The 24235-nt window shown below is 36.8% G+C and overlaps 1 protein-coding gene across 5 annotated transcripts in view; it reads left to right on the top strand.

The window, feature by feature from the left end:
* The window catches only part of Adgrb3 (adhesion G protein-coupled receptor B3), a 721645-nt gene that overhangs the window by 361073 nt on the left and 336337 nt on the right, over positions 1 to 24235 (top strand). For all 5 annotated transcript variants that reach the window (XM_057752036.1, XM_057752035.1, XM_057752037.1 and 2 more), the window contains one exon: positions 23624 to 23773. In XM_057752036.1, the coding sequence (XP_057608019.1) occupies positions 23624 to 23773 (150 nt within the window). The remainder of the gene's footprint in view (positions 1 to 23623; positions 23774 to 24235) is intronic.

The following is a 24235-nucleotide window of genomic DNA, read 5'->3' as shown; positions in this document are numbered from 1 at the left end:
AATAAGCATAACCTGAAGGCAAGGCTTTTGTGTCTGGTAACTTTCTCAGCTTCCTGAGCTTTGTAGCGGTTACATTAGCTACCTAAAGCTTATGAGCTCCCTTGCTCGCTTCCCTCTCACCCTCCATGAGGGAATGTTTTAATGTGACACAAATGCCTACTTAAAATTTCTTCCCCTGCCTCTTACACTGCTTCTATCCCCTCCTCCTTGATGTTGCTTGAAATCTGAAGAAGGTGATTTGGATGTCTAACCATTCTGGTATGCAACCAACATTCATCTCAATAACTATCATGGCTTATGGATACTGCTAGGAGTGAGATCTTCCCTCAGTGACCTCATGGCCCCTGTGAGTGACATTTTCCAACAATACAGTGCTTCTGTTTACAGACTCTTTCATTGTTGTCTTTACTGTTATTCTAAGATGTTCCAGATTTGTAAAACACTCAGAGGTTAGCATTATATTAATAAAATGTTTTATAGAGTGTGGACAGGATTTCATATTGACTACTGTCATTTTAAACAAATATGAATGAATTTGTGGATTTGGAAGGAAGAAAGTAAAAAAGAAATTCTAGATCCAATGAAGCATCACTAATATTGACTGTTTTATTGTAAGAACAATGTTAGACCCAGTGGTGTGGATGAGTTCACATCTAGGAATCCATGATCCAAAGTCACTTTCCACTAACAACCCCTCAGCTTTATCACTCTGGGGCACAACTATGACATCTTTCTACCCATGATGGTCATGGTATAGATGGCTCATATTGCTTGACATACCTAAGGACTAAGGTAGAGAAAAGCTATGATCTAGGTTTTTCCTCCCATAGCTGGACTTGTATTCTGGAGTCTGAGAGACTCTAGGCATTGGACCATGGCTTCAAACTGTCCATCCGTCACTAATGACAACTCAACTGTCCCTTTAAAACATCCATATTACGTATATTTTATATTTGGAAACACCAGTTCAATAAAATCTTGTCACATTTATTTTTGAGTAGCTTTGAGGATCCATTATCTGTTTCTCTTTTTATGTCTTTACAAATTCTTTCATCTCCCCCTGAGTGCTTTTGTGCCTTATAAACTCAGCTTAAATGTGAGTTTAAATCATCCAGATATACTAAAGCCTTCATCATGATATTTAGAAAAACTTGAAGCATCATGCAAGTCTCAAGGGCACTGATGAAGTAATTTCTTTATTCTCCTAAGATCACATTTCTATCAAACTAGGTGAGCTAGGCATCAAACCCCCTGTAAAATGCACATTTTCCACACTAACTTTTTTCCCTATAATTAATCAGTCCCTAGTACTTTTGGTGATCTCAGCTGGCAATAGCTAACTTTCCCTAATGGCTTTTATGAGCTTGTCTATCAGGGACTAATTTCTCCACACTGCCTTTGATTATTCAGCCTTTGTCTCAGGAAGGCATGAGTAGTTAGTTGAATTATTCAGTTTCTCTATTCCATGGCATTCTGACTGATCCCATCTGCAGCTATGTCTCACAACTATGTGAGCCAAACTCTAAAACCATTCATTTCTTGTTCAAAAGCCTTTCAGAACCCAAACAATTACCATGGCTCCTTATACTGAACGATTAGTAAGACCTACATCTGTGCATTAGATCATGAATTTTCCTTTTCTGTATTAAAGGCCATACTTAAGAAATATTTTCTATCACTTTTGTCTCCATCTCTATCTGAGTCTTCCCAAGGTTCTATGTTTAGAGAGCCCACAAAGGACTTTTTAGTGCAGATGTAACGTGTACTTTTTTCCCTTACATATAGCTGGCAGCAGGAAACAGCAAGTCAACAATTCCAACTCATTCTCTGTTCTCAATATTTTTCCCTCTGAACCAGAGACTACTGCAGAAAATAGTGTCTCCATGTGCACTTCCCATTTGCACTACCTTCCTTGTGTATACAAGTTCTTTGTAGGCAGAAACATGAGCCCAAGTTACAAATGTTATCACCCAGAGAAAGTGCTGTGCAGTTGCTACCACAGACCACTAATAATCCCATCTCCTGTGTGATATCTCCAGGGATTATGATAAATTTTCTAGTTTATTTATTTACTTTTTTTTGGTTTTTCGAGACAGGGTTTCTCTGTGATTTTGGAGCCTGTCCTGGAACTAGCTCTTGTAGACCAGGCTGGTCTCGAACTCACAGAGATCTGCCTGCCTCTGCCTCCCAAGTGCTGGGATTAAAGACATGCGCCACCACCGCCTGGCTAAATTTTCTAGTTTATAGGTCATTTAGAGGATATCCCATTCTTCATGAAAACCACAATACTACAAGATAGCACCAGGGACTCTCCACATTTCAGGATTCTCTACTCTCAGGTGTCTTAGTATAAGCCAACTGAATGCAATTGCATAGCAAGGGGCACATACCTGTCACTACAGCAAAGAGACATATACCTCATATCATATGGGGTAAGGTAGCCATTTTGGAATTGTCCCCAAACATTTCAGTCCTAGGTACTGCTTTATCACCTAGTTTAGGAGCCATGCAACTGCTCTTCACAAAGGCATCTTTAATTCTGTGAACCTTGTTCAGACTGCAGTTGTGTTACGCAGCTTTTCCTGAAAACATGTAAACAAATGTCTGTTGAACTGAGACAGGGCACCAATGACAGACTTAAAAAATATTCCATGGAAGTACAGCTTTGTAAACTACTGTGTTTACTGGGCTTACTTACAAGAACATGGGTGAGTGGTTATTTGGTTATTTAGAAGATCATCAAAGGCTCCTACATTACTGAGAAGCCCACCACATTGTGAATCAAGCTCATGAAAGTTCCATTTCTGGTGTAGGAGGTCCTTCTGTCTATGTGTTGCTTTCAGTGGTTAATAAAGGAACTGCTTGGGTCTATAGCAGAGCTGGAGAGGAACTGAGCTAGGTGGAGAAAACTAAACAGAATGCTGGGAGGAAAAAGACAGAGAGATGCCATAGAGCTGCCAGAGACAGACACTGGGAATTTTACCTGGTAAGCCACTGCCACATGGTGATACACAGATTAATAGAAATGGGTTAAATAATATAAGAGTTAGCCAATAAGAAGGTAGAGCTAACAGGCCAAGCAGTGATTAAATTAATACAGTTTCTATGTGGTTATTTGGGGGTTAAGGTAGCCAGGCAGCAGGGATGAAAAGTGGGCCCTCCTCCTACACATTTCTGGAACACTGCCGAACATAAAGATGCCTCCAAGGGTGAATATACCTACCTGCAGCAATTGTCTACTGCATGTGTACCCTATGCAGAGGCTTGACTTTCTGGATGTCCTGAATCTTGTAAGGTTCTGAGCTTCTTTAGCCCTATAGGTTTCATTGGCATCCCAAGTCTTATAACAACAGTCCCTCTTTCACCCAGGAGTGAATATTTCAGTAGAAATGAATCACGCATTACATACTTATGAAGATACATATGTATACATACATGTTTCCCTCTTCAGACACTTGTTTTAGTGTTCATAGGCTATCGTGTGTTTCTTCACACGCTTCTGTAAAGCATGCTTATTTTTACATTTACCAAGCATTCCTTGATATCTATCAAATATAATTTGTAATATTAGACATCAATAATTTGGGGAAAATGAAGCTTCATTATCATGTATGCATTGTTCTAGGCTATTGAGTTGCAAAGTATCCTGAACATGTTATAGATTTGTATGGAACATTCCAGAATGTTTCTGGAGGACACACTACTGTGTCCCCATGAGTAGGCATGCTACTGCAGTGTTTTTTTAAAACACTTTCCATGGCACAATGGATTGCTCAGATCACTTCAGTAGATTATAAAATCATAAGCACACACAAAAGTTGCTGTTATTGTAGCATTACATGAGAGTCTGTAGAGGAACAACCCACACATACAGTGTTTCCTACTGAGCCAACAATAATTGTATTGTGCAAATGGCATATTTCTCTTTGCAGATGAAAATCGGTAAAGAACAAAGAAATTGTCTTCTTGATTATTACACAAATTGATTTAATGAAGATTTACAGTTTTGTTATTTGCTTAAAGCTTCCTGTCTTAATTTTACTGTGATTAAGAAAGATTTTCTTTTATTCAGCATGTTACAATTTTCTTCACATAAAGGCAATGGAGCTCAGGATAAATCAGGGTTATTATTATTACTAATTTCAACACTTAACTGAGGTGTTTGAGGCCTGTCTGTTTGGTATAAAGATGTTTCAAAGATAAAATAATAAAATATATTACCAGATCAATATCAGACAGGTTTGGGGAATGTATTTTAAAATTATATAGAGGAACCAAAACATATTTCAGAATCAAATATGTTTAAATTTTGGATTAACATATTTCAGAATAATAGCATATCAAATTACCTGTAGAATTATTATTATTAGCTACAGAATATTTTGTCCATAACTTAAGCATCATAAATAAATATTTATTCCTTACCTTCATTTTAACTATTGTTATATGTTTGATTATTTTGTATAACTCATTTGCAATAAGATGTGTTCACTATATTTGTCATCCTTTATGCCACTAAACTGAATTGCCTTTAATCTTGCATAAGAATAGTATGAATATTCAGCTGTTTTGAATTCTTATATAGTCTCATTATTCATAATCTAAAGCTTATATTCTATGAATAAAAATCCCAAACAATATCAATGACTGACCACTGAAAAGAGATCTTACATATTCCTGATTTGCCTCCAAGCACTGCCTAAGACCTTGGTATAGCTTGGTGGTTGGAACTTGGAACTATTCTGTACAAATAGGAATTCCCAAGGTACTAGCATCAATTTGCACAATTCACTGATGGATAATTGCAGAATGTACTGGAATGATGGACCTGAGCTTAGAACCCATAATGTAACTGACTCCTAAGATGTCACTTTTGAGAATGGTAGTCTTCCTTTTTTCATTTTATTTATTCTTATCTCATTCAATATAGCCTGACTACAGTTTCCCCTCCCTTCTTCCCCTCTACTCACATACCACCTCTTTTCCTTTATAAAAGAGCAGGCCTCCCAGGGACATCAATCAAACACAGCACAAGTTACAATATGACTAGGCACAAACCCTTACATAAAGGCTGGACAATACAACCCAGTAGGGAAAAAAGGATCCCAGAGCATGCCAAGGAATCAGAGCCCCGCCCACTCCCACTGTCAGAAGTCCTCACCAAACACCAAGCCAAGGGCTATAACGTATATTCATAAGACCTAGTACAGACCTATTCAGGCTCCAAAATTGCCACTTTGATCTCTGTTAGCTGCCCCCACTCACAGTGAGCTCTGCTTAGCTGATTCTGTGGGCCATGCTCTCCCAGTATCCTCAATGCCTCTGGCTCTCATAATTCCTCTTCCTTACCCCCTGATAGTCTTAAAATAGTCTTAAGATTGAAGATAATAAGTTATGCTTAAGATTATAATTTTAATTCATCAAGTTAAGAAGGTCTGTGGTCCAATTAATTTGGTAGGGATACCAATATATCTTCCAATAATTTTCTTCCAAAACTGGTCAAGTAAAAAGTTTCAACACATCTTTAATTTAAAAATGTCTCCATGTGTATCACTTTCTAGTAAATGAAGATTTACTTTTTGTTAAAACTTGCATGAATAAGAGACTATAAGGAGAATGTCCAGAAATAGTCAGTTTTTCAAAAGATATATAATATCAAGAAATTTAATATGGCATTTGGAAAAATAGTTCTCCAAAAAAGAGTTAAGCCAAATGGAGTAAAGCTGGAGTCCCTCTGAACCAGGAACTCTTATGTGTCTACTCAACACTCATTTCAGATGTATTTTTCACAGTAACTCCATGTATCATATTATATTTATTCACCTTGTCAAGATTAACATATTTATTTATTTTTGCTATGAAAGTGTTCACAAATTTTCATGTCATCCTTGCTTGGGGGGGGGCATGCTAATCTCTGCATCGTTCCAATTTCAATGTATTTGTTGTTGAAGCATTCACAAGACTAGTCTAATTGTTTTAGATTTATACTTAGAACTATGTTGACAGAGGTCTGTCCTGCCTGGTCCCACAGTCGTTCAGTTCCAAAGAAACACACAGAAGCCTACATTAATTTTAAACTGGTTGGCCTATTAGTTGAGGCTTCCTCTTAACGCTACATCTTAAATTAACCCATAATTCTTGTCTGTGTTAGCCATGTGGCTTGATACCTTTTATCAGCGAGGCATTCTCAGCTTGCTTCTTCTGTGTTTGGGTGACAACAGCAGACTGAACCTTTCCTCTTCCCAGTATGCTCCTGTCCTAGTCGGCCCACCTATACTTCCTGCCGGATTACTGGCCAATCAGCACTTTATTAAACCAATACAAGTGACAAATCTTTACAGAATACAAGACCATTGTCCCACAGTAGAACTAAATAGGCATTCATTGAGCTGAATCCAAAGGTCAGTGATGTGTTATTTGTTGTTAGCCAATGGATTATGTTCAACTACAAAATGAAATTATTGCAAAGCCTTTTGTTGATGTCACTAATACAAATGAATCGATTCAGATATTGTGATGCTCATCTGCCATCCCAGCAGTCAGAAACCGAAGCAAGAGAATTGTGAATTCTAGTACAGCCCTAACTCAGAGCAAGACAATGACCCACAATTTAAAAGGTAAACAGAGTTTTAACCAGCAAACAAATATGTTTGGAGAGCAAAAAGTAATTGCATAGGGAACTAGGGAGAGGACTCAGCAGTATGAGCTGTTTTTCTAAAGGACCTGGCTTCAATTCCCCAGCCCCACATGGTGGATCTCAACTGTCTGTAACTATAGTCCAAGGGGATCTAATGACCTTTGTCAGAGACCAGCTACAACAAAGATACCACTTACCATGGAGGAGGCATGGGGATTAGAAAAATAAGTAAAGAGAATGAATATGTGAGTGAGCATAACAAACAGAAGCATAGGATAGTCCTGGAAGGGCAACTCAGAATATCCCAAATGCTGAATTCTGACTTCTGAGTTCTGAGTACTGAGTGTGTCCTGTGTTTAATATTCCATACACTTTTATACCTCAATACAAAAATGAGGGAAGAAGGCAAATTACTGTCTTAACATGATACAAAGGACAACCAGAATAGTTACTTGCTTCAATCCTTTATTATTTCTTGAGACAAGAATTCTGTTGTTTAGGAAGTAAACCCACCCTAGACCACGTATCTTGAAGGCAGTCATTCTGTAGGCCAAACCTCCAAATTCAAAAGAAAAAACAGAAGTATGCTTGAATTCTCTGACCTTGGTCAGAGTGGAGAGGATACACCTCTACAGGCCATCTTGATGTCCAAAACACCAAGTAACTACATCCTAAGTCAGGGTGTGTAGCCATAGCTGTTCTCTCTGACCATCAGACAGGTGAATAGAATTGTATCTTTGGAACTCCACAGACCTTGGCTGGCTTCTTTGGGTGCCAGGCACACATCTGTGCAGAGATGTAAGTGCAGACAAAGATTCCATATATGAGAAAATTTTAAGTTATATGAAATACATAACAATTATCATGCTTTTCACTTGGCACATGAACCAAATACTGGAAATATATGATTTAAAGGCTATGAACTATTTTTGGAGAAATGAACATTTGTTCATTTATGCTGGATTCTAAAAATTTGCTTAAGATGAAAGGAAGTGATTAGCAAGCAAATGGTTACATTTCACACCATTGTTTTCTTATCAAAGATGATAAGGAGGTAACTGGCTATCTTTAAAATATTTAGTTCTTTATTTATACCTTCAGCTTAAGAGGATTAATGCCCTCTTCGGGACTATGTTGGCATCCTCATGCATATGGTGCACAGACATTCACTGTGAATCCTGCTCTTGTAGGAAGGATGCTATAGCAGAAAATAGAGTTGTAGCTATTGGGAAAGACTTCAGACATAATTAGTGTAAATCGAGATAAAAAGCTCTTAACTACAATCAATGCATGACATAATGAAGAACTGAATTTGTAATAGTTAGTATGAATAAAAACTAAATGTAAGCATGAATTTCAGATTCTCCCTAAGTTTAGAATGGATGGAACCCCATAACTGATAGTGTTGTGGGAGAGAAGGAAGGATTAATGTCATATTTATCCTAACAACATTTGAACCTATCTCTCACATATTGATATTTAGAAAAGGGCAATCCCCAAGTGACAACCAAAAATAGGATCTTGAATTTTAGTACAGAAGTCAAATCAATAAGCATAGATTGTGATCAACTACATCTGACCATTATTTAACTGTTGAGGTGTGTGCATGTTTACATGTTTACAGTGATGAAGACGGCAGCATGATACAAAGCAAAGGGAAAGTAAGGTGATGCCTACCCTGAAAACAATCAGGGCGTGTGAAAGAGGATGAATGCTTAGAGGTAGTTTGTGTAAGAGTTCTCTGAAAAAGAAAACAGTTGAGTCACTGTCTAGTAAACAACAGGACAAAGGACATTTTGAAATAATACGTCTATTAATACCTACTTCTAAAGCTTAGAGTTTTTTTTTTGTTCTTGTTGTTTTTTTTTTTTCGAGACAGGGTTTCTCCATAGCTTTTGGTTCCTGTCCTGGAACTAGCTCTTCTAGACCAGGCTGGCCTTGAACTCACAGAGATCCGCCTGCCTCTGCCTCCCGAGTGCTGGGATTAAGCTTAGAGTTTAGAACTTTGTAAAGTATGTAATTGTTGATAGGATAACATGAACATTGTAAAGAAAAGTATAGACAGTGAGCAGAGTTAAGTTTCCATGGCCTGGGTGGCTTCGGTGTACTTGTTTTCTCCCTGCCCCCTCTCTGTCCCACCACCCAGCTCCCAATAAATACATGAGCCTTCTTCTTTCTTAAGAATGCCAAGCCAGAACTTAACTTGTTCCTCACCAGCTTTTGTAATGTAGATTATCTTGTTTCTCTTTAGCTATGTTTTGCCTCTGAGCTTTTCACCTTTCTTTATTCTATGTATCTTTCTTTTCTTCATACTTCCTAGCTAACTATATGGCTGGGTGTTGGTCCCTGGCCTCTTCTTATCCTTATTTTCTCGATCCTCCTTTCCTGCCTCTCTCTTCTTATGGATTTCTCCTCCTAGTTATTCTTTCTGCATTCCAACCCTGCCTATTTCCCTCTTCTGCTTAGCTATTGGCCATTCAACACTTTACGAGACCAACCAGGTATTTTAGGCAGGCAAAGTAATACAGCTTTACAGGGTTAAACAAATGCAACATAAAAGAATACAATACATCTTTGTATCACTAAAAATAATATTCCACAGCATAAACAAATGCCACACATCTTAAACTAATATTCCACAACACTTTAGTGGCCATATCCCTTAGAGTTTGAGTCAGCTGTCTGCAAGGATTTACTTTGCACAGATGTATGCTGCTCCACCCACATACTACTGTCTCACAACGGTTCTCAGGAATTATTCAATGTTGACAATATCAGACAAACAGGGAATGGTTTTTAGGCTGATAATATCTTCAAATACCGTATGTTAGAATTTTCAACTGTAAAAAATTTCAAATGTTATTCTTGAGAATATAGCTCCTTTTCTTCCTCAGCACACCAATAAAGTGGGTGTCTCAGATGCACTAAAGTGAGTATATTTTTCCTTTGTGAAGTTAAGCATCACAGTTTATTCTTGATTTAGAAGTATATACTACTGGGTTTCTTAGAATGAGCATTTGTGCTCGATATTTTTTTAATTGAATACAAATAAAGACATCCATTTACAGCATCTCCTTTTTTTCCCATGATGTCTTTTTATCAGCATAAAATCTGTGTAATTTCTATAACTCACTATGTACTTTATGACTGCTTTAGTATCACATCTTGTCTTCAGTTGAGGAGCAACAGCATTTCAACCCGACGCTGTAGCTGTGGGCAAGTCCTAGCTTCTCCTGGGAAACTTATTTCCCTCCTCTCACTGCTTCACATTGTTCTTCACACATCCCCATCACTTGTTTCACTTCCTTTCTTAAAAAACAAGACACATGTGGACCCCAAATCCCCAAATAGAGAAATTTGCATCTTTTTTTTTTAATTTTGTATTACTGATGTCAGTTCAGTTAGCTAGACTAGGTGCTGAATGTGTAAGGTTCTCTCCCACCTTCTAGCCCTCTACAAGTCTTGAGAGAGACACATGAAATAAATGAGTAATTTTTGTTAAGTCAGAAAAAATTAAAGTTCTGGTTTCTTTATATAGTTTCATCATACACTTTCTATTGAGAAGATAGTTCTAGTGTTTGGAAGAAAAGACTTGGAATGATATACAGCACTATGAGTTCTTTGATAAGTTCTTTTTTTTTTTTTCATTTAAATCACACAATATTTACTGATCCACTTATTCCAAATGTCTGGGGGGTAGAAATTGTGGCTAGTTTAATGCAAAAAGTCATTTCAACTTTTCTTGGCACAAGCAACACAAACAAGCAGGGAGGGCCTTATGGATGGGATCTTGTACACCTAGCTAAGATCTCCAATTTAAAGTGTGTACTAGGGCCTGTACAGTTGGTGGGTAATGATTCACATGTTTAATTCACTTGATATTGTCTCCATCTCTCATTAAGGGCATGTCATTTTCTGTTTTTCATTCTAAGGCTTTGGCAATGAATGAATCTGACAAGGCTCTTGCTCTTGTAGAATTGTGAAATTTCTGTTTCATATTAATAAGACACATGTCAAATAAATATCATCCAATATGCTCAATGGTTTTAATTGCTGTGAAGAGAAATAAAGCAGTCTACCAGGTTTAGAAATATTGAGTGAAGACAGGGATCCCATTTCATGAAGGTCTGGAAAGGCATCTGACCAGTGATATTTGAAATGGCAGAAAGACCTTGAGTACCTGAACTGCCATTGCATGTGTGGACAAAACACTTCAAGTAGAACAAAAGCAGTATATAAAGACCGTAGTGCACACAAGTGCTTTACACTGGAGAAATGGGAGAACTCCAAGAATGTGGACGTGACTGAAGTGTGACCGTGACACATGATATGATATGACATGAGAGGAGATTTGGAATACATTTGGCTGAAGACCTAAATTTGAGCAAAAAAAAAAAAAGGCATAATCTGATATGTTTAGTCTTTTACTAGATTACTATAACTACAAAATGGAAAACAATAATCTATATGAGATGTGAGCAATGTAGCTGAGAGCAGTAAAAAGATGCAGGGGCTTGGGGTAGGTGATACTGGAAATGATACGAAGTTATCATGACAGTTGGATGGGTTGTGAATGAAAGAGGAAGTTCTTAGCAGGACAGGGTGTTATGTCCACGGTAGCAATGATTGTATATGCTAATGCAGGGAGATCATGGATGCTAATGTAGGGAGATCTCATGAGACTAGGTATTCAAGATAGTCTCAGAAAAAAACAAGAGACACAAAATAAACATGCAGGGATATTTCCCTGTAGCATATCTAGGACAGTTAAAGTTAGAAATCTATCATGTCACTATTCAAGTGTCTCTAAAATTTAGATGGCAGTGTGTGTGTGTGTGTGTGTGTGTTGATTTGTCTCATTTACATACGAGTCCTTACTCTTACTGTCTATTCTATGTGTTTTCAGGGAAACTAATCAATTTTTCCCATGGAAGCCATCACTACCCTACACCATTGCATCATTTAAATCCTTGGGCAAGAGCCAGAATGGAAATAGTCATCAACATGATTCCACAAAACTGTGCCTCAGATTAGGCTGTCAGTTAGATGACATAAGCCATGTTTTAAATAACCCAAATCTCCCAAGTTTTTCTGTTATATCTGACATTATCCCAACTTCTAATCTGAACAACTTCTCTGTTGTATATAATTATTTCTGAATCTCTATTTAATAACTTTTACCCCTTTTTTCTCATTTGTCTTGTCACTAAGAAATAATAAAAAGTTTCAGAATTTCTTTTTTCTTTTTCTTTTTCTTTTTTTTTTTTTTTAGTTTTTCGAGACAGGGTTTCTCTGTGGTTTTGGAGCCTGTCCTGGAACTAGCTCTTGTAGACCAGTCTGGTCTCGAACTCACAGAGATCCACCTGCCTCTGCCTCCCGAATGCTGGGATTAAAGGCATGCGCCACCACCGCCCGGCGTTGGAATTTCTTTTTAGAGGTACTTTAGGTCCACATCATTTGAGTACACAATTTTAATGACAGCTTACAAAATGTCAGATAGAAACTGTTGTTCAAAAAAAAAATCTATTTTCAAAAGTCTCGTCTGGGTGTAGTGGATAGAAAATGTTTCTATTTCCTCCTCATTCCTTATGCTTTTCCAACAAAAGTTTGGGTCCTAAATTTATGGTGTCCAGGTATTCATGGTGTTATTTGTCTTGATAGCCTTGTGAATGTGGATGGCACTCACATGATTCATCCTGTATCACCGATTGGCCTTCAGAAAGAATGATTTTTCCTTTTTCATCTTGGTAATTGAAAGTTGAAGAAGATGTGTTTCATTATTTTGTACAGCCAGTCACCCTCTAAGTCACTCTCTTTGTTAAGGACTTGTATTATGACTCTTGGGAAACTAACACTATATTCTGTTTTGTTGAATTATTCCTGACCATTTGTTCTCTTTTGTACTAACAGTCTTCATAAATGCGTATTCCATTAAAAACCTGTTTTCTGCCTAATTATACATATTAAAGAATAACTATATTATCCTTGTTATAAATATTTTATAACCTATCTTAGCCAAGGAAATGTTATGAACATGTTACTCATTCATTCCTCATTCCTAGAGTTACAATCCAGCAGAGAATGTGTTGCTATAGGAACAATTCTTTGTCTCTACTGATTACTATTTTTTGTATTTATTTATTCTTTAATTTTTAATCTTGCAATTAAATTAATCATTATATACTAAAATTAACCAGATTTAAAATCTATACATCTCAATGAGCTTCTATACTCTAAGAATAGTTGTCTTGAAGCGATGAAGCTTCACATTGGCTTTTGTACTTTATTGAATACATTTTTGTGCACGTATCCACACTGAGATAATCCTCTTAATCTCTAAACTTAAGGGTAGCAAACTGCAGTTTACAGCATTAGCCATATAAAATACCTAATAATTTGTAAGCGCTCTGAGAAACATATAGGGAAAGAAAATGAAAACTTCCATATTTCCCACCAAAGACATACACGCTTATGAAGAAAAAATGCACAGCTCATAGGAAGCATTGCATGTAAAAGAGATGGTGAAGGTGGACTTTATATTTAAGTGTTCAGGGTAATTATCATTTACTTGAGAACCAGAAACTCAAAATTAAATTTTCTTATAGAATATAGGAGAATTCTTAAATTTCTCAGGTATTGCCACATATACCTAGTGACAAATGTGTTCAATTCAGTTTTTTTTTTTTGTACCTGCAATGAAGTTGTTGATGAGTATTAGTCATCTAGGGATATAGGAAGAGGGGCTTTGCAGGACTGAGTAGTTGCTTTGATCTTCATTCGGGAGACCTGTTAACGCCTTCAGCCAGGGACAAGCTTTCTGACATGGGAGTGAAGAGCAGGGCCATCTGGGACATGGAATGGCTTTTTGTTTCCATGGAGAACGTCTAGCTTTTCCCGTGGTGGGTGCTTTCTTGTTGTTTAAGATAAATTCCTGTAAATTCTGCTAGATTCACACTTGTGAGTATAAATGGAAAGATTAAACTCTAAAGCTTCCTGAAAGAAAGACTTGAGTTTTTAAAATGTTCTGGTCTCTTCTGATTTGTGCAATGTTGTAAGGATTTAGAGTTAGTAAAAGTGCCGTATTCTTTGCAGTTTTGCTCTTCAACTAAAAGGGCTCAAATGTCTGTGCCACTATTAAACTAATCCTGTTTCAGCTGTTTCTATGGCAATAATTGCTTATCTCTATGACAATAGTGTTCTGTCTCTGTAATGGTAGCCATGTAAAAACAGAGGCAACAAGTCCCTCTTAACAATTTATTTTCATTTTTTTTCCTGTTGTCATGGCCTTTCCTGCTTTCAAAAACTCAAGTTTATTTGGCTATTCCAACAAATCTGTGCTGACTTTGTCCTCTTCTCCATCACCAAAATCCCCTTTACTCAGTAAGAGGCTTTGACCAGAATTTTCAAACTGAAAAACAGTCCCAGAATAGAAATGAACACTCTGTTCATGAAGGTGGGGGATGCCCTTCTTTATCTTTTCACAGATGTTGATTAGGAAGGAATAAGGGCACACTTTTGTCATCTCAGAACACCAGGCTTTGAAGCAAGGTGATTGAGAACTTGACACCAGCCTGATCTACCATAGAAAGACCATGCCTGATTGAAAATTAATAATAATAAAAAATAAATCAATAAAATAGAATGTGCTGGCATTATAGCTTGACACGTGGATTACAAAATTACATGACAAGCAGACCTTCTGCAAGTCAGTTCATCACTAAAGTTCTCTGATAATCTCTCAAAATAAAATCAAGTAAAATAACTTTCCTAAATTAGTAATGTGATTCTATGTTATATATATTTGGTATCTGGCAAATAATGGGGTCTTTATTTTGTAATACACAAACAGAGGCAGTTATGGGTTCTAATACTGACTGGATATGGAACTATGAAGACAATAGTCCATTTCCTCTGACCTTAGTCCATTCCCCTAGAAAACTTTAAAGTTACTACTAAAATTTGCTACCCTTTGTATTGAAAAAAAAATTTTAAGCAATATGCTTGGTGCACACTTTACAATGAGGAAAAAGATGTTATCCTTCTAGGCCAATATTATAACTAAACAAAACAAGGAGCTGTGTAATTTAGGAACATCTACCACAGTTGCCTTCTGGAGTGTGATGGTAATGAGCTCGCATAAGGCCTTCAGCGGCAATTGGTGTCTCATGGAGGGAGTTTTCTTCTGCATGCATTTATTGGCCAAAGCTCCATTGATTTTTAGAAGATACTTCTTTTTTTCTAATTTAACTTTATGATATCTAAACATTCATCTGCCAAATTTTATTTTTTATTTTATATACATATCAAATGGCCCTAGAGTCTGTGGGATTTATAAATGTTTTAGTGTCCCTGGTTCTTAAGGTCTCTTTTGTGGTTGGTTAAACGTGTTGTGAGCTTTTGTAGTTGACAGAAATTTTCCCCCAGCTCTGATTGGCTTCAGAGACAGGGTGAGTTCAGGGGCTTTCTAGGTGATGACAGCAACTAAGATTTTCTGTATGAAGAGTTTTAACTTTAGATTGTAAATCGTTTCTCATAATAATCATAATTTCTCTGTAAGTCCTATGCCAGTATTACAAGGGCAGGAACTTTTCTGTTAGTATTCACATATACATTCCCAGAACCTATAACTGTGCTTTGTATAGAATCGGTGAGCAGTTATTGTTTGCTGAATATTGTTGTTATATCCCATTCTCCATGATGGAAAACATATTCCTACCTATATGTCAATTGTTAGTTATAACATGAAGATATCCAACTTATATTTTCATATAACATACAATACTTTATTAATTAATTGTAATAAATAAATAAATATAAATTTCAATGATCTAAATATTATGCCTCCAGATCATGTCTTGTAACTTCCAAGATCATGTTGAGCCTTTTACCCAATCTAAATCCTCTGTATTCTTAATATGTTATTACTATTAGTATTAATATAATAGCAATTATTACTATTAATACTATTATCATTGTTGGTTTGGGATGTCTGAAGAGTTCTTCTCTTTCATGTTTCTCCTATTCGGAAGGTCCTTTCTTTCTTTTTTTCTTTTCTATGTATTATTCTAACGCCTGTAGAACATACTGGACTTTGGTAGGCCCTGGGCCCACATGGGCAGTTCCTTCCTCCTTAGCTTAGAGCCCTCTGCTAACCCATCTTAGACGGTCCTGTTCAGAGTGACTTTTCATGATCTACTATCTGTTGTCAACCTCATCTGTTACTTCCTCATGGTGGCAGTTATCACAATCTGAAATACTAAGAATTGTGGTTTTTTTTCCTTAAAGGATGAACTTATTCCTTAAACTAGACTTCAGCCCTTTAAGGAGAAAGACTTCATGCTTCCTGCTCAATCACTAAATTTCAGTGGTAGAGCAGTTCTTGAAATGCTCTGGGGTTTAGTGGAGGTTTTGGGGGATGCATGTATTCACAAATGAACGTTTAACACTCTAAGCTGATGTCTTTACTCCTATTGAGATAGAGTACTCCCCGTGGTTACAGTTCCTCAGGGAATGTGTGACTATGGGGAAGATGATGCTTACTGAGCCATAGCTCCTCAGAGGTCTTGGCTCATTTTCTTATAAGGTTTAATCAGCCTCTTATTTCAAAGTAATAAAAGAGAGTGTGAGAAAATATTAATGCTTCATTTTTCAAGCCTCCTATTATTTTATACTTGAATTATAATTGAATGCCCCCTTTTGTGTAGAAGTTCTGTTCAGAATTTCATGAATTAGACAAAGAGTAGGACTTTAACCTTAAGTGTGTTCTAAATTCGTCTTTACTCCTTAAGTATACAGGCAAAAACTTCCCATCTCTTATCTTCTTTTGTATTCCTGATAGGATTAAAATTCTGAAATATCTGTGTAGAGAAAAACAGAAATTTGTAAGTGTGTTTTCTGAAAGAGCACGGACATACGCGCCTTTATACTGAAAAGAAACTGCTGTAATCAGTGGGCATCTTCTCAACACTGTATTGTTTGTAACACAGGAAGAGCACAGTGGTCAGAAGGATTTGCAATGGCATGCAGTAAGTGGCAACACTAAGACGATTTTTTGTCCTAACTTGTTAGAGAAAACAGTCATTTTATAACACATGCTCTCCACAATATGACTGACATGGTGTGGTTAAGCCATTTATTGTATTGGCCAAAATAGCTTTATTCATCAGCAAATAAAAGCAACTCATATACAGAAGAACATCCCACATCACAGAGGATCCTTTACTTGAGAACTTGTAACCACAAGGAGATTCCTCATCTAAATTTTATACAGTGTCCATAGGGCTCGGGCATCTTACACATTTTACTGGTGGAGGTGGCAATGGAAGTGATGGAGTTCACTGGTTCAAAGGATGTTCTGCCCGCTACTGCTGTTTTCATTGAAGTGGCAGCTGAGCATTATGCCCCAACTGTCTGTATCTTTCTCTGTGGCCTTCAACATTCTAATCCCCATCTTCTGAGAAAGAAGTCTATCCTGGTGGGTAACCAAAGTGGAGACAATTAAAGTTTTATCTATGGAAATAATCTGAATGATTCCTATAGACCACTGTGGCAGAATTTTAAAATAGGATTTTTCATGGAGATGTTAGAACATAAAGACTGCTCAGGGAAAGGAAAGTACATATGCTACTTTTTAATCCATTATTTTTCAGTGTATCTCATTTTCATTTGATGGACATGCCAGTGTTTTGTTGCCTCGGGCTGAATCTGTCCTTTGTTCTTTGTGAAAAGCAGAACAATGAAGCAGAGTACATTTGTTGTTAATGTGCTAGACGGAATCACACTGCACCAGGCAACACAAGTCTGAGTAGACAAACTGGGGTTTGAATCCCCGTGATACCACTTATAACCTTGGCATTGGAGCTTAAACAGAGTCTGATTTTCTCCTTCGCAAAAAGGAAGACCCTGATAATCACAGTGAAGATACTGACAATGATAATGCCTCCTGAGTCAATTTGAATGTTAAATGAGATATCACATCTAAGGTTTCTGGATAAGTGGTGTGTTAAAAACAGTGTCTTGTCCAGAAGAGAACTTTGACAAATTCTCAATGAATGAATTAAGGAACGAATGGAAGGTATCTATGTTAGTGTCCTAACAACTGTCTATTAAGTTTCAGGAAAAGAACTGTTTTTCTTCTCTTCCTAGAGTCTCAGTGTTTTACTAAGGATTCAGCATTGCTATAAAAAATACAAACCACAAAGTTTTCAACTGCTAAGTCCTTAAATCTTGCCCAGAAGTCCATCTCCATGGGTCTGCTCTCTGTGAATACTCTAACAAACCCCAAAGGTGTATCCTAGCATGTCCAGACAAAGCCCCATTTTCCCCTGCCTGCGTACTCTCCTTAGAGGAACTTGGCAGATGAGTCCCTCACAATCCTGAGCATTGTTTCCACAGGCAATTCCATTTTGATAACTGGATGATTTTCTAATATTGATGCATGAAAACACAGCTTGAAGGATCGTGAAAAATGAGGCAAACTTCAAATATGTCTGAGACGCAACACAGCCACAATGCAGAAGATAGTTTTAAAAAATAGCCTTTAAGTGCCTCCGCCGCCCGGGCCTGCCTGCCGGAGGCAATGGGGATGATCTATCGGGAACTCACCAAGGCCAGCTGGCCGGGGACTGAAAAAGCATGGGACAAAGCCGGTCTCGCTGAACATAATGGACAAAGAGGACTACTGAGAACTGAAGAACAATGGCAATGGGTTCTTGATCCTATTGCACGTAATGGCTTTGTGGGAGCCCAGGTAGTTTGGATGCTCACCTTAATAGACCTGGATGGAGGTGGGTGGTCCTTGGACCTCCCACAGGGCAGAGAAACCTGCTTACTCTTTGGGCTGAGGAGGAAGGAAGACTTGATTGGGGGAGGGGGAGGGAATGGGAGGTGGTGGCGGGGAAGAGGCAGAAATCTTTAATAATTAAATTAATTAATTAATAAAAATCAGAAAGAAAAAAAATAGCCTTTAAATAACATCTGTACTTCCTTATACATTTAGTCGTGGCTACAAGGCTCCCTTGCCTGGATGCTTCCTCTGTTTATTGCACTGAGTGCTATAGAATGAGACTCACTACACTGAGCACTTAGGATCATGTTTAAAGTAGAGCTTTTGACGGGCTCTTTGCTGCTTGGGGTCTTAGCTGCCTTGTCTAAGCTGGTCATTCACGATATTTAGTCTCTTTATTGAAGCAGTAAGTTTTTAAACTGGTTGATTTCCCAAACTCCCAAAAAGCAAAGAGGCAAAGTTCATTCCTTCTGGCAAAGTCAATCAGAAAGGAAGACAGAAAGAAAGAATGTAAGAAAATGAAAACGAAGAAAGAGATGTTATGGGCAAAATAAACAAGATAGAGTTCCTAAGACTCTTGCGCACATCCCTGGATGCTGCACTTCTGTACCACCACTGGAGCGCTGCTTATTTCCACTGCAGTTCCTGCCTGCTTGTGTATGAAGGCACTTAACATAAAACACTCAAGAAGAAATCCCTTGCCGGAAGTCACTTAAAAAACACATAAATAATGTTGTAGCCAAAGTGAAATACTTTATTCCGACACATAACCAACCATGTAGTAACTTTCTTAAACTTAATTCCATGAAAACTGGCTCCCATAGTAAGAGCCAACATGTCCACAGAAGCTCCCGTGATCTGCTGTAGTTCCCACGCAGTCATCTCTTAGCCCGGCAAGCTAGTTAGCGCTAGACCTATGCTACAGGGGTTGCTATTAAGGAACAGAATTTGTAAAATAAATGTGGAATTTGGAATTTGTCTTTATTGATACTTGTTATTGTTTTTTGGGGTTTTGTTTTGTTTTTTTAACTTGAGGCATTGTATCGTGTTTCTCGGGTTAGTCTCTTCCTTGCTATATAGTCCAGGAAGACTTGAATTCCGATCCTACTGTTTTCATCTACCTTATGCTGGAATGAGAAGGAGGACCCTGCACTCCCAGTTTATGTGCTGTGGGGGGGTTATTCCAAGCATTTTGCCTATGCTATGCAAACAACTGCAGACACTGAAATTTATCTTCCAAACTGGAACTTTTGAGATAGATAATGGCTTCTATTAATACCTACAACAAACTGTAAATAGGTCTTATGAAACTAAGAAACAATCAGGGCAGAAATGGGTTCCAAGGGTAAAACAGGCCAGTAGATGGCTGTGTTCTTGACTGGCCTTAGTTTGTCTATTTTGCTCACCTCTGCAACCTTTATTCATACTTTTCTCTCTTGCTCTCAATTGTTTTCTTTCCTCATGCCTTCCCTTTCTATCTAATATTTGGGCTCTACATCAAATTTACTATCTCCAGTTTATACGTGGAACACACTCACGACAATGGTGAACAACACAGAGTCTGCATTCTCTTTCACTTCTACAAGGGCAAAGGATAGAACTTTGTAATCTCCCAGATGAGTAAGTCTTGCTTTGAAGAAGCAAAATGATCATGAAGGATCATGAAGCAAAATGATCTGTATACTTTTAGAATCATCTACAAAACTTCTCCGTGCTTCTGATGAGCAAAACTCTTAAAAGAAAGATAACGAAAACCGAGACTCAGAGGGAGATGTGTTGGGGCAGGGGAACTGGGGAGCCTTAGATGGAGCAAATGGAGGTGGAGATGATCAAGATATTGTAAACATATATAAAATCTGCAGAGAATAAATTGAATACTGTTTTTAAAAGTTATGAATGGGGAAAAACATTTACACTGAACCTGGATCCTTTTAGAGATTGGCCAACAAAGGCACAATATTAAACTCAGTCTGGTGGCCTTACTCCATAGTTTACCATAATGAGTCACCTATTTTACTTCATAAGAAATCAAATCTAGTTTTATAATGACAGCAGAGTTCTCTGAATTCAGGGCAATTCCCGGAGCATGGAATATTTTTATTTATCCAGAGACACCATAGCCTTTTACTTTCCATCTAAACTCTGTAAGCTTTAAAAGCTATTATTGAGGAAAGTCTTTCTAACTTCTAGGTGCTTATGATGACTGAATTTATCAGCCAATTACTATAGAAACACAGCATCTAGTATATGTACTTTGTTTCTGTCTCGTTAGCCAAACCTATATATTTACGAAGTGATAGTTTAAGGAATTACTTTTTGGAGCTTACCTCCTTGGTAGTCATCCAATATGCTTTTCCCATTTGCTCAAAGACTAACTGGTTCCAAATTTATATAAGGGGTTTGAGCAGTTAAACTCAACAGAAAAAGGAAGGGTTTGGGGATTAGATTGATCCAAATGTCATACACAAGAACTTAAAAGGGGGGGAAAGAGACACCTTTGAGTTATTTTGGCTGTATAGAAGGATGTTTTCTTATTAATTATTCAGGGCTCAGGAAGAACCAGAATGTCAGCATCAAACACCCAACTTTGGGGCTTTAGGATAAATATGTATAAATTAAAATACTTTATTGGTTTTTAAAACATGTTAGTTTTAAACATTGTTAATTCAGAAACTAAAAATAGAACTCTATAACTTATTTAAATATCATCTTTTACAATGGTTTTATTAACCTTTTCATCATATTTTCAGAAAAAGTTAAGTGTAGTAAAGTTTTGCTCATGATAATTAGTTCAGTTTGACTGTATACACATATTAAAACATGATTTACTGTCTAGATAAAATAGCTTAGCTTTATTTTATACAAATATATACACATGTTTGTAAACTGCATGCCTAAGTGTAATGAATCATTCGATTTTTGTTTCTGTGCTTTTCATGAAAAAGACTATGTGATATTTAGGCTTGGGCACAAATTAGTGAATTTGACCTCCTTTTATATTTCTTTGTTGTATACTGTATTAGGAAGTACAATCTATTCTATATCGTCATAATTTAGTCACTAGAATACCTCTAATGAAAGACTGTGTTGTGTGGGGCAAAATGTATGCCTGTATCACTAAATCAACTTACCTATTCACAAACATGGTATTAATCTAACATTTACTCAAGGTAACATGATTTCTAGTACAGACAAAAAACCTCCATTAAACATTACTTGGTGTTAATTTTTACTTTTCTGTGAATGTTCATAGAAATAAATGATTAGATCAGGACCCAGACATTTATTTCATGTTTAGTTTCCTTAATAATAGGAAATATGGGAAAGACAGCATTCATGTCTTCTCATAAGCTGTTGGATCATGCTAGTGAAATACATAGTCTTTAAACTTCAAGGCAACTGAAGTTAGAGATCAAGACTTTTAATGTACTTTTGAACATTAATAATTCAAGAGTCAAGGACAAATATTTTCCAACGTGTTGACTGTTTTTCTATACACAGCTGAAGTTTTGTGTCCTTGAACACGTTTGAATGGGGTTATTTGTGGAAAGGAAAAGCATCTCGGTTTTAAAAATTAAAAAAGAAACTAAAATAATTATACTCGTTATTCAAAAAAAATGGCATTTAACATCCATAACTAATTTATGTCTTATCCAGTACCTTTTTTTTCCTTCAACATTTAGTTAGCAAATCCTTTTTAAGCTTAATATGTCAAATTGCAGGCCAAATGAAATTGCATCCTGTGCTGATAATGGATGTGTATAATAGCCACAAAGAGCTTTCATAAAGTATAATTTCACTGTGCACTGCCATAATACATAACCAATTTAATTTGAAACCAAGCCAGGGGTGCAGTAATATATTTATGCAACTAATATTGTTAAAATCTTAATTTCATCCTCTCTTGTTTTAAATTACAAGTTCCTCTAGAATAAAATCCACTTAGGAAGCGCCTAATGGTTTTTACTTTAGCTGTCCAGTTGTGCTAACTTTTATAATTTTCCCATCATCTCTCCACTTATATTTTCCATGGGACACTTGAAGTGTTCATGTAGAACATGCATAGGCCTACATAATATTTGCAAATTATATTTCTTAATTGTAAAATGTATATACTATATGAGTGCTTAAGTAGTTATCATCTTAAACCTTATTATATACATTATTGTAAATATAGGTCCATGTACTGTAAATGTAAATGCTACTATTACATAAAATAAATACACTTAGATTTCTAAAAAGCTATCACTTCTATTTCTATCAACATGTATTAAAATATGTATTTCTAAGGGTTGAAGATAGCTCAGTGATTAAGACCACTGACTGCTCTACCACAGGGCCTGGGTTCATTTGTCAACACCCACCTGATGACTGACAGCCACCCATCACTATAGCCCTAGGGGATCCAATGCCCTCTCCAGACCTCTGCATGCACTATACCCACATGGTATCCAGATATACATGCAGGAAAATACCCACACACATAGAATAAAAGTAAATAAATCAAAATTATTTTTTAAACTTGTATTTCTAGTAGTAAAAACACAATTCCCAATATGAATATATATTTATACATATTTATATATATTTCTTGCAATTTTAGGGCAAAAGTCTTAAGGTTATATTGAGACCGATGTATCTTATATTTCTGTGTATGAAGTTGCCTTTGTGGTTGGTATCATTATTGGTACCATGGCGCATCACTTGGATTATGACAATGCTTTGTCTCAGTAATATGCATGTTTTGTTGTCCATGTCTTTATGGGGTCCACCTAAATCATAACCAGATCGTTCTGACAATTACATAAAGAAGACATGCTCTGAAGCCAAGCTAATTTAAATACTTCAGCCTACCAGATAGGTATGAACTTTTAATGGAAATGCGGGCTTTGAAGAGTTGCCGTAGGGAACTGGTGTGAACAAGCAGTGTGGCTATGGCTTTTGTCGCCTTAGGATACTCACAGCACCTTTGACCATCATCGTCTGATTCCAAATCAAAACCAAAGAAACCTAGTGGGAAATGAAAGAATTCCCACCCTGAAATAATAATAATCTCTAATAAATACATGTGTTTTCATGCTCTGCTAACTGCATTTTACCTCAAATCTCAATTATGAGTATACTCAGAATTTATTTGATGAATTGATTTCAGTGATATTAAGAATAAGTTTTGTTGACAGTCTTCTTTCTTTTCCAAATAGTGGCTAGTATTCAGAAGCTTCCTGCAGCCTCTGTCCTAACAGACATCAACTTCCCGATGAAGGGTCGGAAAGGAATGGTGGACTGGGCAAGAAATTCAGAAGATCGAGTCGTTATCCCAAAAAGCATTTTTACTCCTGTGTCATCAAAAGGTAATTGTGAGGAATAATATAAGCTGTGAACCAAACATTTCTGACCAGGTCACTAAATTATATATATATATCTTCATATATCACATAATATTGAATCCTTTACAAACATGTTTGTAAACTAATTTTGTAAATGTAAGCACTTGTCCTTGGCCTTTAAATCAACAGATTTACTTACAGAGGGATTTATTAAAGTGGAGAAAATAGAACCACAAACTATTGACCTGAGCTTGGTGTGCTCATATTTCTCTACTAACAGTTTCAGCCCAAAATAAAGCACTTTAGCTTTAGATGTGGAAATGTGATTGCATTTTCTATTCAAAGTCACTTTTTGTTGCTTGTTTATGTCTTAACTTTAAATGCACTTTTATTTGCAGTTACTGTTTTGGCGAAAGTAACATGTGTAAGGAAGGACTAACTTCTATTAATGTCTCAAGTGCCTTCTAATATTAACTTCAAAAGAGG

Source organism: Chionomys nivalis, chromosome 19 (assembly GCF_950005125.1).
Source record: "Chionomys nivalis chromosome 19, mChiNiv1.1, whole genome shotgun sequence".
Classification (NCBI taxonomy): Eukaryota; Metazoa; Chordata; class Mammalia; order Rodentia; family Cricetidae; genus Chionomys; species Chionomys nivalis.
The sequence above is the reverse complement of the archived record's forward strand: the minus strand, read 5'-3'. Positions and strand labels throughout refer to the sequence as shown.